The 17139-nt window shown below is 37.2% G+C and overlaps 2 protein-coding genes and 1 pseudogene across 2 annotated transcripts; 2 read left to right on the forward strand and 1 right to left on the reverse strand.

Annotated features, from left to right (window-relative positions):
- The first annotated feature begins 1050 nt into the window (after positions 1 to 1050).
- Positions 1051 to 2141, forward strand: LOC132190750 (uncharacterized). Its single transcript, XM_059605801.2, has 2 exons — positions 1051 to 1153; positions 1477 to 2141. Exons 1-2 carry the CDS (start codon positions 1051 to 1053, stop codon positions 2139 to 2141), a joined length of 768 nt encoding a protein of 255 aa, XP_059461784.2.
- A 2179-nt stretch (positions 2142 to 4320) lies between these two features.
- Positions 4321 to 6924, forward strand: LOC132190418 (pentatricopeptide repeat-containing protein At3g22690 pseudogene; annotated as a pseudogene).
- Positions 6925 to 8146: 1222 nt separating this feature from the next.
- Positions 8147 to 16277, reverse strand: LOC132190693 (Class II aminoacyl-tRNA and biotin synthetases superfamily protein). Its single transcript, XM_059605740.2, has 10 exons — positions 15602 to 16277; positions 14970 to 15080; positions 14727 to 14840; positions 13265 to 13552; positions 13070 to 13180; positions 12865 to 12918; positions 11582 to 11661; positions 11335 to 11450; positions 9973 to 10087; positions 8147 to 8546 (listed from the first exon to the last, which is right to left on the reverse strand). Exons 1-10 carry the CDS (start codon positions 16112 to 16114, stop codon positions 8420 to 8422), a joined length of 1629 nt encoding a protein of 542 aa, XP_059461723.2. The 5' UTR covers positions 16115 to 16277; the 3' UTR covers positions 8147 to 8419.
- Between the last annotated feature and the right edge of the window lie 862 nt (positions 16278 to 17139).

The raw sequence follows: 17139 nt of genomic DNA on the forward strand, positions 1-17139 counted from the left end.
GGTGACTAATGCAAATAGGGAGGGGCTTTTGTCGAGGGTTCGCACTTCTAAAGAGGGCCCGAAAATAAGCCACCTCTTTTTTGCAGATGATAGTTTATTGTTTTGCATGGCAAATCTTGCGCAATGGAACAATTTGACGGTAATTTTGCAAACTTATAAGGAGGCATCGGGGCAAAAAATGAACAATAACAAGACTTGTATTTTTTTCAGTAAAAATACCCTGAAGGTTGAGAAGGACTCTATTTTGGAGTTTGCTGGTATCCCTGCTTTCCATAGTTACGACAAATACTTGGGCCTACCTGCCCTTGTGGGTCGTTCATGTGTAAATGCTTTCAAGAGTATCATGGAGAGGGTGCGGAAACGACTTCAGGATTGGAAGCTTCGTTTTCTTTCTCAAGCTGGAAAGGAAATATTGTTGAAGGCGGTTATCCAAGCCATTCCATCATATTTCATGAGTGTCTTCCTTCTTCCAAAGACTTTGTGTGTGGAGATCAATACTCTTATGAGTCGCTTTTGGTGGGGGCATAAAGAGAGGGATAAAAAAATTGCGTGGATGAGTTGGAGTAAAATGGGGCTCCCTAAAGAAAGGGGAGGGATGGGCTTTCGTGATCTCACTTGTTTTAACAAAGCACTTTTGGTGAAACAAGTTTGGAGGATGTGGACGGAGCCGGATAGTTTAATTGCCAGCATCATGAAAAGCAAGTACTTCCCGGAGTGCTCAATTCTTGAGGTCCCGTTAAAGAAAACATCATCATTTGCGTGGCATAGTATTCAAAGTTCATGTGCTCTACTTGAGGAAGGCTTGGTATGGCAAATTGGAAATGGTCAAAAAGCTCAAATTTGGGAAGACAGGTGGCTTCCGGTCCCTTCTACTTTTCGGGTGCAATCCCTTCCACAGCTGCTTGATCTGAAGGCCACAGTCAATCAACTTTTTGATGCAGCTGGACGTGGGTGGCAGTAACCCCTGGTAGAACAAATATTCTCGAAAGAGGAGAGCACGGTGATCCAATCGCTACTCATTAGCCATACTAATCAAGAGGACAGGCTCATATGGAGGGGAACAACCAAGCGGACCTTCTCAGTCAAGAGTGCATACCATATCCAAAAATATTGGGAGATAGCAAAGGAGGCGGAGTGCTCATCTCAAAAGGAGGTAAGTCCGATCTGGAAGAAGATTTGGAAACTTAATATACCTAATGTGGAAAAGGTTTTTTTTCTGGAAGGCATGTCACAATATCTTGCCTACACGTGATAACCTTGTTCGAAGAAAAATTATTTCTGACCCAAGCTGCCCGGTGTGTGGAATTGAAGCAGAAACAATAGCTCATATTCTGTGGTATTGCCCTTCGGCGCAAGACGTATGGAGTGGGGCTTGTAGAAAATTTTAAAAAAGTGTCTTCAATGATACTGATTTCCTCCAAGTGGCCAATGGTATGTTAAAGAAATGTGATAGTGATGAGTTTCAAATGTTTGTAGGCATTGCTAGGAGAATTTGGCTAAGAAGGAATACACTTATCCATGAAGGGTCTTTTTCTTCTCCAAATGCGATCGTCAATAGTGCAGCAAATGCAATAGGAGAATTTCACCAAGTACAGGAGCAGCAATACACAGTTGCGACACAGGGGGTTTCTCCTTGCTTGAGTACGTGGTCGGCTCCTCCTCACGACTGGTTTAAAGCAAATTGGGATGCGGCTATTGGAAAGCAATCTGGCTGGGTTGGACTGGCAGCAGTTATACGGGATTCACAAGGTAATATGGTTGCAGCAAAAACTGTAACTCGAAAAGGCCTCATCGAGCCAGTTGCTGCAGAAGTTTTGGCAGCTCTCATGGCTGTTCAGCTGTCCCGTGAAATGGGTTTTTCACGTTTATGGCTGGAGGGTGATGCGAAGACAATTGTTGATGCAGTGAACTCGACCGAACCAGATTGGAGCAGAATCGGACACTTAGTGGATGATATTCGGATGGAAATTCAGACTTTCACTAGCTGGAAAGTGGCTTACGTTAGAAGGGAGGCCAACCATGTAGCACATATGTTGGCAAGGATGGCCACGACACAGATTATGGATAGATTGTGGACTTTTGTACCACCTAATTGTATTGCTGAAACCATTGTTTCAGAGCAAACTGCTCTGTCCGATTGATGAGTATAAAGAAAGTAAATTACTTCTCTAAAACAGGCTGGCCGAGCTTTCTTTCTGCCTCAGTTTTTAGGTCCCCAAATGGGTCAACATCTACACCAGCATCCTGTAAAGACACGTCAAACTTTTCCATCAGCCGTTTATCATTTATAGAAATTAAGGAGAGAAGGAGACTTAGCAATTAGTAGTAAACCACTGCTTAACCTTACCATGCATATGCACAAGAAGTTCTCAATCACTGAAAGCTAATCGAAGAAGGTTTTTTTTTTTTTTTGTTTTGTCAGTGTATTATATCACCTTTTGCATCCATGTTTTGTAATTTTTAATTTACGAAGGATAATATTTATTGCCAAAAAGAAAAGAACACAAAGCATTCAAATAATTAAATATGGGACAATAGCTATGCATTTATTAAAGGGATAAATGCAAAATTAGTTCATGTGGTTGGCATAATTTATAGATCACTCCCTGTAGAAATAAGACGCATGCTCTTTTTTATTTATGCTTTTAAAAAATGACAAATAAGCTTTTCCACATCATTTTGAGGCTCCAACACACAATTAACATTAAATTAAATAAACCTAATCCCTTTATATCCCCTGTACCGCCGTTGTCTTCATCTTCCCCTACAATTCTTGCCGACATTTTCATCTTCCTCAACAATTCTTGCCATCGTATTCATCTTCGTCTTTATGCCGTCGTCTTCATCTTTCCTACCGATTCTTGCTGCCATCGTCTTCATCTCCCCAAAAAAAAAACGACACAGAGAGAGAGAGGAATAGATTGTTTCTGATGCCCAGAATCAAATTTTGAAGATGCTTCAATGCCCAAAAACAAATCCAAATTTTCATAAAAAGATTGCCCAAAAATGCACTAATCCAAAAACGTAGATGCCCAAAAATCTCAGAGTAACTCACAGATTGAAAATCACACCCATCGGAAGATGAAGACAACGGCAAGAATCGTTGTTAGAAATTTTATTATTTTAATATTATTAACATATAATATTATTATTTACCGTAACTCACATATAATATTATTTACCGTAACTTACATATAATATTATTATTTTATTCTTATCATAATTGTTGTTAGAAATTTTTTTAGTAATTAACACAATTTCAATTGGGAGTAATGTTTCCTACCACATAAATGTCTTACAAATATTTTCCTAAGAGTACTAGCTGCAGTAGTTTCCTTTTAATTTTTCATAGGTTTAGAGAATAAAACTATGTTTTGCTTCCTTATCCAAATATATTTTAGAGCATTAGTAGCAGCTTTCCTTTGAATTTTTCTAAGAGAAAATATACTTTACCCTTCTGAATTATCCACAAATTTACACTTTTAACCTCAATATTTAAAAAGTGACACTTTATTTTCCAAAGTATCTCACATTGATACTTGACCCCCATGACGTACACTTTACTACCTGAAGTATTTTAAATTGACACTTTACCCCCTTTGAGTTGACATTTTACCTCCCAAAACTTAGTTACTTCCGCTGCTAGGGAGGGGGGGGTAAAGTGTCAACTCAAAATACTTCATGGGATAAAGTGTACTTCATGAAGTTAAGTGTACTTCATGAAGTTAAGTGTCAATGTTAGTTACTTGGGGGGGTAAAGTGTTACTTTTTAAACCTTGGGGTTAAAAGTGTAAATCGGTGGATAGTTTAGGCAGTTAAAGTGTATTTTCCCCTTTTTCTTAAGTTTAAGGTACAAAACTACTTTTTGTTTTCCTATAAAAATATATTTCACAGTATATAGCTTCCATTATCTTTTTGTATACCATTATAATATTATTTCTTTACAAAATACAAGTTTCATACCTACCCTACATTTTCTTACAAAATCTCAATCCAATCTCCAGCAAAAAGATGAAAGATGAGAGAGAAAAAATAAATGTTTATATTAAAATAATGTATAGGTACACTCTTTTGGTTCTCTATAAATTTGGTAGCATGTAGTATTCTCAATGTTTAGGGAAGCAATAGAGAAGTTGTTGCAGGTGACTTCTTGTGATTTTTTTTTTTAATTTTTATTTTTCATATACATAATGAAGATAATAGGTTATAGGTATCTCTTGCTAGTACTCTAACCTGAAATGGAGTAACCATGGAGTTTATTTTATTAAAAAAAATGATTTAAGCCAAAGGAAAATGGAGGGAATTAACGGCTAGTATTCAATGATGGCAGCCTCTCCCACGGTCTTCTCATCTCTCTCTCTTCCCACGCGGAAACCAACCAACACTCCTATCCATAAATCCTTTTCCATCCGAACACAGAGCATAATCTCTTTGTTGAAATCTTGTTCAAATATCAGGGAGTTCTCACGAATTCATGCCCATTTAATCACCACAAATCTCATCCATGACCCTCTCACAGCCAGCCATGTCCTTAGATTCTTCATCTCCAACGAAAATCTCAACTACGCTCGGCGTATTTTTAGCCAAACATACGACCCGGAGACCGTAATATGGAACACCCTTATTGAAAGCCAACTAAAAAATGGTTCTCCAGGAGAGGTCTTCTCAATTTACTCTCATATGGTTACCCGAGGGATACCACTCGATGTTTCCAGTTTTCATTTTCTTATTCACGCTTGTTCTAGCGTCTCCGCATTTCAACAAGGAGGCGAAGTTCACGGTCGGATTTTGAAATCTGGGTTTGGGGTCATTAGGTCTTTGAACAATAATCTGATGGGTTTCTATTCAAAAGGCGGGAGTTTGAAAGAAGTACACCAACTGTTCGAGAAATTTCCTGATAGAGATGTGATTAGTTGGAATACCATGATATCGTGCTATGTTCGTCAGGGAATGGCTTGCGAGGCTTTGGGTCTATTCTGGGAAATGAAGGTCAGTGGGGTTAAACCTGATGAAATAACCATGGTTAGCTTGGTTTCGGCTTGTACGAAGTTGAGGGACTTGAAAATGGGAGAGAAATTACACCTTTATGTTGAAGAAAATGAGTTGGAGATTAGTGGGAATTTGCTGAATTGTCTGGTAGATATGTATATCAAATGTGGGGAAATGGAGAAAGCACAGGAGCTTGTGGCTAGATGTAAATCTGAGATTGATGTTGTTTTATGCACTACATTGGTCAGTGGGTATGTGAAATCTAATAAGATCGATGCGGCTAGACACCTGTTTCAACAGATGGGAGAGAAAAATTTGATTTCGTGGACTACGATGATTTCAGGTTATGTTCAAAGAGATTATTATTATGAAAGTCTAGAGTTGTTCAGAGAAATGATATTTGAAAATGTGAAGCCTGATGAGGTTGTTCTTGTGACTGCACTCTCGGCCTGTGCTCATGTGAAAGATCGTGAATTAGGCAGATCCATCCACAACTTGATTGTGAAATATGGCATGATTATTGACGGGTTTCTTGGGAATGCTTTGATAGACCATTATGCAAAATGTGAACGACTGGATGAAGCTTGCAAAGTCTTTGAGCAGTTGCCATGTAAGAGTGTTGTGTCATGGAATTCAATGTTGGATGGGTTTTGCAGAAGTGGAGATATAGAGAGGGCAAGAGCCTTCTTTTATGAGATCCCTAAGAAGGATGTGATTTCTTGGAACACCTTGATCAAGTGCTGTGCTATGTTTCACCGGTATGGAGAATTGTTTAAGCTGTTCAATGATATGCAGAGTTCAAATGTAAAACCCGACAAGCTCACTTTGGTCAGCTTGCTATCCTCTTGTGCTAGTGTTGGGGCACTGAATCATGGAATTTGGATCCATGTTTACATAAAAAAGAATCATATTGAGTTGGATAACATGTTGGGGACTGCCCTAATTGACATGTATGGGAAGTGCGGAAGCATTGAAAAAGCCTATGAGTTATTCTCTGAGATGACCGAGAAAAATGTATTTGTGTGGACAGCAATGATAGCAGCTCACGCCATGGAGGGGCAAGCCTGGAAAGCAATTGATCTTTTTCTGCAAATGGAAGAAAAAGCAATAGAGCCAGATCATGTCACTTTTATAGCTCTTCTATCTGCTTGTAGTCATGGAGGTTTAATTGATGAAGGGTACAAATACTTCAACAGGATGACTAATGTCTACAAAATTGTTCCTAAGATCCAGCACTATGGGTGTATGGTTGATCTCCTAGGTCGAGTTGGGAAGTTGGAAGAGGCCTTAAAGCTCATCAATAGCATGCCAATAGAACCGGATGTCTCTATGTGGAGTGCTTTGATGAGAGCATGTGGAAGCCACCAGAATGTTGATTTAGCAGAGCATGCTTTTAAACATCTCACAGAGATAGACCCTCTAAACGATGCAGCTCATGTGCTGCTTGCAAATATATATGCAAAAGCTGGTAGGTGGGATGATGTGAGCTGGGCAAGAAAGAAGCTGCATGAGGCAGGAGTGCAGAAGCAACCAGGATGCAGCCTAATAGAGCAAAATGGAGTTGTTCATGAATTTAGAGCTGGAGATTTCTCAAACCCACAATCTGTAGAAATATACTCCATGTTGGATGAGTTGGAGGAAAGATTACCAAACGAAGAACTAGAGGAAGCATCATCCAAACATAGTGAAAAGCTGGCCATCGCTTTTGGGCTTATAAGCAGTCCTGCAGGAACTCCTATCCGGGTTGTGAATAACCAGCGGATTTGTGGAGGTTGTCACTTGGCTATGAAGAGTATATCTCAGGTTTATGGTAGAGAAATTGTTATCAGGGATAACTACAGATTTCATCGATTCAGAGATGGACATTGCTCTTGTAAAGATTATTGGTAAATTTGTAAAGATCAAGGCAAAGAAAACAAGTTGAACATAATACAATCTTAAATTGGATAAAATAACCTGTTTGAGTTAATGCTTATCCATTAGTTCTTGCCCCCACAGAATAACAATGAGCGATTTTAATGATGGGGAGCCAAAAAATCAACTTCTACTTTCTACATGAATTACAAGAAATAATCATTTGATAATGCTATTAACTAGTTGTCGACTCTGTTGCACAGTTTTTGATCTTTAACATTGCTATATGAGAATCTCTCAAAAGCTTTGAAGTGAAAAATATCATGGAAGAGTACTCACAGTAGAGCATCTTGTACTTTTACCCAAAATGGCTAAGCAAATGAGTAAAAGTGCCACCCATCGGCTTATATAAACAGAATGCAAAATGCATTTTTTTAAGCCATTTGTAAACAGTGCACCGTTACATGGGAGTGCACTGTTCACCAATGCATTTAAATTTTTAGTATTTCTCTCTCCCTCTCTTTTCCCGAAACTTCATTCCTTTATTTTCCCCCCTTTTATTTCTCTCTCTCTCCCTCTCTCTCTCGGCAGACAGCATCAATGAACTAGAGAGGAGATTGTTGTGAAGCGTGAAGCCCGCCTCTCTCTCTCGTTCTCTCTCAGCCGGTGAAGGTAAGCTCCTCTCTCTCTCTCTCTCTCTCTCTCTGCCATTTTAACCCATCCCCTCCCTTGCTTTTCCTTCTTATTCATAGTCTGGGTTGGTAATCTGGGAATATGACAGAACAGAGGAAGTCGAAGGAGCTATTAAGAAGGGAGGAGGAGATTGGGAGATTGCCATAAGGTACAGAACAACTTTTGGCTACAAAAACAAGGTTGGATTTGATGCTTCGATGCCAGATAGTTATCTTTATGTAACTTCGCGAAGATGGTAGTATTGAGAGTAATAATGAATGGGCAAGATTGAACTGCAGGTGAATAATAAGAGATTGGAGAAGCCGTTGTAGACACGTTATTATGTAGGTAACGTGTTTGATAGAAATACTGAAAGAGGGAGAAAAGGAAAGGACTGATAAATGAGCATCTGATCAATTTTATTTGCTATATGACACAATCTTGCAAAAAAATAGAAAAAAAGACCGTTAAAAATATGATATTTAGAAGAAAAAAAAAAATATATATATATATATATATATATATATAAACTAAATAAAGGGGGTTTTGAATAATCATTTTGCATAAAAATATGCATAATCCACTCTAAATGCTCTAGTAGTTCAGCACAATTATTATACATTAAAAAAAAAAAAAAAAAATTAATCTCCATTCATCCCATCGCAAAGTCTAACAGAATTCTCACTAGGGTGATCTCCCCTTGTCAAAAGATCAGTGACTATTTCATATACCAAATGTAATATTTTCATATTGAAGTACCGAAAGCAGCAAATAAAGAATGACAATAAGTACCAATTTATACGGATTGGCTATTGCTTCACATGCTTTAAAAGTACTCAAAAGAAACATTTCCTCTGTCAGGTAAAAGATTTCAGTGCGACCACTGCTTGCTTGAATATACTTTTCAGGGAGCAATCCTAAGTGGGTCACGGGGGAAAAGGGACGTTTTCCGGATGTTATTCAAACCGCAAAAAAGCATCACCACACGCTCCAACCCTACTCCAAATCCACCATGTGGAGGTGCACCATATCTGAAATAGACCAACAATATGATATTTTAGCCATGATTAGAGAAACTTTGTTTCCAAAATATTATGCAGCAATTTCCCATGAACACCTATTGAACATAAGAAGCAAAAATTTGAGTGCACATGGTAAAACTTTTTACACGGTGCACCCCTCTCAAGTGATGATAACGAACTGCTTAAGAGTTTTTTTTATCAATTCTCTTCTGGTTGAGTACTTTTTTTTAATACTAAAACCATACTTGGGTTTAAAAAGCCCACAAATTTCTAAATTCTATGCATTCACTAGACATAACTTCAACATATTATGCATAAAAATTAACATTACAGTAAAACCAGATTGAGAAACCTTATAGGAGATCGATCAAGTTCGAAGATAGACAACTAGAAAGTTAGATAAATTTGTAAACAAATAATGTAGCGCTCAAAGCGTTAACACAAAAAATTTAATGGGTTCAATTACAGAGTTCTACCGAAAGAAAATTAATTTTCATGGCTCTTTTTTCATGCAGCACATCTACTGGTGTACCATCAACTCAACATGCAATAGACAATTATCCTAGACCAAATTTACTTCTTACTACAGCAAAAAAATCACTAATTAACAGGAATTCACAATAACCAATACTGATTTTACAGACATTTTTCTCATGCTAAACAATCAACTCAGTATTATCTGACAGAAGCAACCCTTATTCACCCAACTGTAATTCTAATTTCACCAATAACCATTTTAAGTAATAATTTATTAAACAGCGTAAGGCGCCCCTAAGCACACACACAATATACACAAGAGGCTCCAAACGAGCAGGAAACCCAAAACCCGACAAGCCCTCAAGCTCAAAACCCACAAAACAGCAAAGCCCCAAACCCCCCAAGACACTCAACGCAAGAAAGCATGATAATTGCCTTTCCCTTGCCTAGTGGATGCACTCTTAGCATCGTAGTTGATGGAGCATTCTAAATTAAGAAGCTCCCTTCTACCCTTTACCAACCGTGGAGTAACCTCTAAGGTGACATTGTCCTCACAGTAGCACATCTATTGGTGTACCATCAACTCAATATGCAATAGACAATTATACTTGACCAAATTTACTTCTTACTACAGCAATAAAAAAAAAATTGAAAAAAAAAAAAAAAAAAATCACTGATTAAGAGGAATCCACAATAACGAATTCAAAATAACCAATACTGATTTTGCAGACATTTTTCTCATGCTAAACAATCAACTCAGTATTATCTGAAAAAAGCAACCCTTATTTACCCAACTGTAATTCTGATTTTACCAATAACCATAATATTTTTTTTTAGAAGGGGGAGTAAACTGTGTAAAGAAGCACATTTGATTAGTATGAACACTGATGGAAAGTGGCTGGCAAACTAAAACAACAATTATGGAAAATCAAAGAACAAATAAGAAACATAAAATTACCTGAAAGAATCAATATAAGTCGATATTGTCTGGACATCAATTCCACATGCCTGTGCACGTTCAGCCAATAATTCTGGTACATGCACACGCTGAGCTCCAGATATTATCTCCTCACCTAAGGGAAAAAGGAACACAATAAATTAAGATCAATTAACAAAAAAATAATAATTTAAATCAAGCAATAAGAAGATAATTTCAACATACAGCACATTCTACTATTTTCCAAATAGAACATCCATAAGGCACCAAGGGAATAAGCGCAGACTAGGACACATTAACTTTTAAAACAGGCGATCAAGTTAAAGTTTTTTTTTTTTTTTGATAAGTAAAAGTATTATATATCAAAAGCGCAGAGGGGCGCAACCCATATACACAAGAAGTATAAAAAGAGAGCGCCTAGGAAGGAGAGAAATGAAAGAGGAAGTCAGAAAAACTAATTACTAAAGGAGCTAGCCAAGCGGCCGTCCAAGAGTAAAGAGTAAAGAAGAAAAAATTAGTCAGCTCCTCTATAGTCCTAGTAGAATTCTCAAAACATCTAGCATTTCTTTCAATCCATACACACCACATAAGACATAGAGGAATCATCTTCCATACTACCACGCTTCAAGCACGACCTCCCGACCACCAGCAATAAAAGGCAAGCATGACCTCCCGACCACCAGGCGATCAAGTTAAAGTTACAATGAAATGTAGCAATAGATTCTATCTCCCAATCTTAAAAAGCTCGTAAGGAAGCAGGAGAGAGAGAGAGAGAGAGAGAGAGAGAGAGAGGGACTGAAGCACAAATTGGCCTTCAAAGGAGGTGATCAGCTTACTATGAAACATAGCAACAGATTCTACCACTCCATCCTTTAAGGTCCCTCCCTCTGGTTGGGATTCAAGGTGTGTATGTAATTCCAAAAGTGTCAGGCTTGGATGTCATGCCCGTACTCTTGTTGACACGAGTATCTCCGGGTAATCATACATCATACCATACCACATATTACACAGAAAAGATAATAAATAGGCATCCAAGGATACTGAAGATCAATCAGACTAACAAACACACATTACATGCAGACACACAATGAGATAAAAGGTCACCAAAACAAACTGTAAGATATTTATACATATAATTAAACTATGATTAACATTTATATAGAGAAATATAAGCACAAACTCCTGTAAGATATCTAATTTCCAAGAATTGTCATATCTGCATATCTATATTGCCTTGTATCCATACCTGGTATCAGTATCCACACCACATTGATAAAATAATAAACACTTATTATGAATAGCCTAAAATGCTAAGAACAAGGCAACAAAAGATTGAAAATATAAATGCAACAATAGTACTATTTATGAAAGTTGATCATTTACCACGAATGAAGACATCAAATGAGTTACTGTAAGCAGGATTGTCGTAGCAAGGCATTGTATAGAATGGCCTAACAGCCAAAGGATAACGGTGAAGAATGTAGAACTCAGTGCCATACCTACAATCAGAAATGAAATCTGCTTGTCATTTATAGCTACATAATTTAAATCATTAATCATAGAATTTAAATACGGACAAGAAAATAACATAAATAGTATAGTCTGGATAGAGATCAAGAAAGTAAATTACTTCTCTAAAACAAGTTGGCCTAGCTTTCTTTCTGACTCAGTATTTAGGTCCCCAAATGGGTCAACTTCTACACCAGCATCCTGTACAAACAAGTCAAACTTAAGGATTGCCCTCTTTTCATTTATCAAAAACAAAAAACAAAAAATTGAGGAAAGGAGACTTAGCAATTAGAAGTAAACCACTAATTAACCTTACTAAGAATATGCAAAACGTGTTCTCAATCACTTAAAGCATAAGCTATTTATTTTCTATCAGCCAATTACACCTTTTGCATCCATTTTTGTAACTTTCAATTTGCAAAGGATAATATTTAATGCCAAAAAGAAAAGAGCACAAAGCATTCAAATAAATATGGGACAGGAAGAAACTAATTATAAGCCATAAATAAGTCCTTCATTGCCTATTCTTCGAGTCATACAAGTGCCGGATAATTGCTTCACCAGCCCAAAAAAAATCTAATATCACACCTTTTTTTTTTTTGCTCAAAACCTATGTACCAGGACACTGTAATGTAAAATTTTATTGAAAAAGCGTAAGGCACCCCTAAGTACAAAGACTGTATACACAGGGAGCTCCCAAAAAACATCAAAAACACCTGCAACCCAACCAACCCAAAACGCCCATGAACCCAACACCCACAAGACTACAAAACCCAAAACCCTCCACAAAGAAGACCCAGCTTAAGAAGCCCGCAAAAACACCCACAAGAAGATACCCCCAAGAAGCATCATCCAAAATGCCCATGTACTAGGACACTGACATGAGAATCTGCCAACCCTATTAATTTCAGCCCTGAAAATGTAATATTCATAAATTTTTTGTAAAAGTATTAAATGTAAATTTTATTTATTATTGTAATTTTTTTTTTTTTTGATAACGTAGGAGAACTTTACTCAGATTAATTGCACATCGCAAACGCATACTGTACAACAATCCTCACCGTTAATCAAACTCCTACGAGTAACTGACCCCACCCGCAAGAACCAGTTACCAGGTAATCCAGGAGCTTTCACCCCTGACGGGCTAAGCAGTTTATCCTCATGCCCAGGAGGCTTTTATTTATTATTGTAATTAGGATGATGAAGATTAGGATAAAGCCATGTAAATAAGAAATCAACTATCATCAGAGAATCAAGGTATAATTTCTTAATCAAAATATTCAAATGATTAAGTAAAGTAAAACGCAGGTGGCATTCCCCCCTCCCCCTTCTCTAAAATCCTAGGCTCACACATATGGACGAACATTTAGACTCATGCATATCAACGCCCATTTATTAATTTACCTTAAGCATTTGGATTCCTTCCTCAAATGTAAGCCTTAGGGTCTGGCGCAGGTACTGCACATGTAAACATTAACAATCAAATTCAAGATAAAGGCAATAGCCAAGAGGGGATTCAAAATGGAGATAAATGTCAAGTACTCCAACTATTATACTAGATAAACATACAACTAGATTTTCATAATCTTCTTGAATAATGATTACTGACCTTCAAAGGCTCAAATTGGTATTGCCTCCCCACTGCTTCTAGTTCCTTTGAACAATTCTTGTTCAAAGTGTCAAACATTGTAACAAATAATCGGTCCACAATATCCATAACCTGCAAAACAAGCACTATTCCTTAGAAAATTAAGGACCATCACTAAATTTAGGTTTGAAACCAACCTAAAAAATCTGATTCTACCTCAAAATAGTGCCTAATCTCCATTTCAATATCGAGACCCGTAAACTCACACAAATGCCTATGAGTATAGGAGTCCTCTGCTCTGAAAACAGGACCAATCTCGAAAACACGCCCAAAATCACCACAAATTGCCATTTGCTTGTGAAGCTGAGGTGATTGAGCCAAGCATGCAGGCTGCCCTTTGTAGTCGAGTCTAAACACAGCAGCACCACCTTCACTTGAGCCAGCTATTAGTTTTGGCGTGTGTATTTCGACAAAACCTTCAGATAATAAGAATTGTCTAAATACCTGCACAGTAATCCAACTAATTAAGCACAACAATGTTTAGCTTGGGAACATTACTAACAACAATGAACTCTATGAACAAATTTACAAAATTAAAAAGCTTGATTTGTTTCTTGATACTTAATTTCACGAATGTAAATTAAAAAGTGAAGAGCCCTAAAGAAAAGCATAATGATACATGTGGAGACTACACAAATATCAATGTGTGAGTGGAATGAAAGAATGAGCTACATAAATGAAATTTAGCCCCATGACAACCCAATAAACCCTTAATTCTAATAAAGAAATACTATTCATTAATGAATTCCAACTGCAAATTTATGTGCTCTACAAAAACATCGATTATTAGTTAAACTTTCTTAAGCAAAATACTATAAGTCTATAAAATTAATTGAGAAAACCCCCAACATTACTAACAACAATGAACTCTAATGAACAAATTTACAAAATTAAAAAGCTTGATTTGTTTCTTGAGACTTAATTTCATGAATGTAAATTAAAATGTAAAGAGCCCTAAAGAAAAAGCATAATGATACATGTGGAGAATACGCAAATATCATTTGTGTGCGTGGAATGAAAAAAATGAGCTACATAAATAAAATTTAGCCCCATGACAACCCAATAAACCCTTAATTTTGATAATCAAATAGTATTCATTAATGAATTTCAAACTGCAAATTTAAGTGCTTTACAAAAACATCAATTATTAGTTAAACTTTGTTGAGAAAAATACTATAAGTCTATAAAATTAATTGAGAAAACCCCCAAAAAAAATGCCAAAAACGAATCCCTAATTTAACTTTTGAATATGTAATACTACAATCACAACCTGCCCTTAATTTTTGTTGTAGGAAGGGTGGAGGGAATTTAAGACAAGAATACTCTTCTCTCGATTCAACAACCAACCAATCCTTCCATATCTCTCCTTGCTTCCTTCTTTTTTATATGTCCAGCCAATGGTAAAAACTCTCTCCCACACAATGGCAATTAGAAATTCTACATGTAGAGACTGTAGAAAATTTGTCCATCCCCTTTTAGAGATATTCTTGATACTATCATATATCAAACATGGTTCAATAAAAAAAAAAAAAGGGTTGCACAATGATATGACAAACAATATATAAAGTAGTGATGGTAAAAAAATGGAAAAGATAATCCAGAAAGGACAGGAACTTGCATTTCCAACTTCACTCTGAATGCGAAAAATTCCTTGATTAGCAGGCGTTCGTAGGTCAAGAACTCTATAGTTCAAACGAGTATCCTGGTTAACACGAACAAGCTGTTCTCCAGCCTGCACCCATCATATGATCCAATAATAAATATACATGTAGATAGCCAAAAATATGTAATAATACAAGGTTATAAGGGCTTTCAGCAAAGCTTAAGAAAAATGCAGAGAGATCCTCATTAATGGATGTACCTGCAAAGCTTTTTCAATATCGGCTTCACTTCGAGCCGCATCTTCAATGTTTATGGGTAAGGTTGGCATAGCCTTGTTAACACAATATAATTTTCGCACTTGAACTTCAACCTTCAAGGATATAAACATTGTTATGAATATAAAAACTTCAAAAACACTTGCCAAAGCTCCCATCAAATGAGAAAGAAAAAACACAAAAAAAGAAACCCCAAACTTTTGTTGTCAACAAGGGTAAGAAGGGTAGCCTATATGGTAAACTTCTTTCAATCTTTTTCACAAATGAGCTGCTTAATATGGTCCAGTTGTCCATGTACAAATACCCACAAACTTACATAAACCAGTTAAAGTCTCCAACACCATACCCATTTCTCCCCTTCATTCATTTTTGGTTTTCCACATTGACTTCGTATTTCTTTCAACTGTAATATTCTCCATTTTTCACTTGGAATGAAAATATAGTATCTTCAAACTTCTACTGATCTCCTAGATGTACTACTATCCACACCTTAGATTTGATTAACTCCCTTTAATCGTCATCACATTCTACAATTATATCATACATTTCTAAATTCAATCATACACAAATACGTACATACATTCACATATACACAGAGACACATGTAAAGGCTAACCTGCTGACTAGCGCCTTTAATGGGAACATTAGGAACAGAGACGATGCCTTCGATGTCCACGATCGACTCGCGGCTCAGCGCCGCGACATACTTAACCATCTGGCGGCTCACGACGTCGGGCTGCGCCGTGACGACACACTGGATGGTGAAACCCTTCTCTCTTACGACCACGAAGGCCATGTTCTTCCCAACAGCGCGGATCGTCTGCGCGCGACCGTGCACGACCACGTAGCGGTCCCTCAGCGCCTCTGTCAGCGCGCCGACCTCGGTCCAGCCCCTAACGTCGACCTTCGACTGTAGCTCCAGGATCGGAACGTCACCGTAGTTGGCGGCGAGCGGGTCGTCTTCGACGGATACTGACTGCACGGTGGAGGCGAGCGCGGCAGCCTCCTGGCGGCGGCGCAGCTTCTCTTGCTTGGCGGCTTCCTTCTTGGCCGCTTTCTTGCTCTGCTCGTTTTGCGGCGGCTCAACCGCGGAGTCGGAGTACAGGGTTTGAGATTCTTCGGAGGACATGGTCGAACGCGTTGGAGGAGTACAAGACTACAAGATCGTTGGTCTGTGACGGCAATGGGATAGAGTTGAAGGAAAAGTAGCGTTAGGTTTATAAACAGGAAAAATGGGTAAAGAAATTCCAGGGAAGAAAACCAGGTGCTCTAATTTAGTAATTTGTGCCAATACAAAAAATAAATAAAATTAGTGGAGAAGGTATCTGCTTTTGATTTTTCTTTCTAAAAACCAAAAAAAAAAAAAAAAAATTCCTTTGTTAAGATTCGTAATGCTGCCAACTTTATTTTATTTTTTATTTTTTTGGCATGTTCGCACAAGAATGGAAAGAAAAATTTAAACTAGTGACCTCCGCTCTATTATACGTGGTCTCAGTCAATTAAACTACCTCTTGAAGACTTTCAACTTTATCTTTACAAGCATATCATTGTATTATTTTATATTTGAAATCCACGTATAAGCACATTTGTAAAAAATATATATATAGCAACTGTCTAAATTCCAATTAATGGAAAAGAGAAGAAAAAAAAAAAGTGCATGACGAAAAAATTTGCTTCCCTCTCCAATCAATAGCTGCCGTCAAGAAATATAGAAATAAAAGTTGAATGTGAAAACTATGGGTTTGATTAGGACGACAGATACATATCAAACGGCAAAAACCCATTTGAAGGATTTGAAGAAATGGTATAAATATATAAAATATGCCCAAAATGCCTACATATCAAACACATACATGCGAAGCTAATAACATTGTTTGGAGTAAGCTATCACATGCGATTTCCCTCTGGTTCCCTCTTGAGAATAAGAAGAATTGTACCCGAAGAAGGTTTGCAATCAACAAAAGCCGTGAACTTTCAGTTAAAAAAAAAAAAAAAAAAAACCCACTTTCAAGACCTCTATGAATCAAACACCTATAGAAAAAAAATTTTGACGACATATCTCGATGAGTAGGATCCTATTGAGCACTATCGGGAATATATGGTTGCTTCCAAATAAACTAAAATTATATAACCCATATATAGAATCAAGCATAT

This window comes from Corylus avellana, chromosome 9, assembly GCF_965113065.1.
Source record: "Corylus avellana chromosome 9, dhCorAvel1.hap1.2, whole genome shotgun sequence".
Lineage (NCBI taxonomy): Eukaryota > Viridiplantae > Streptophyta > Magnoliopsida > Fagales > Betulaceae > Corylus > Corylus avellana.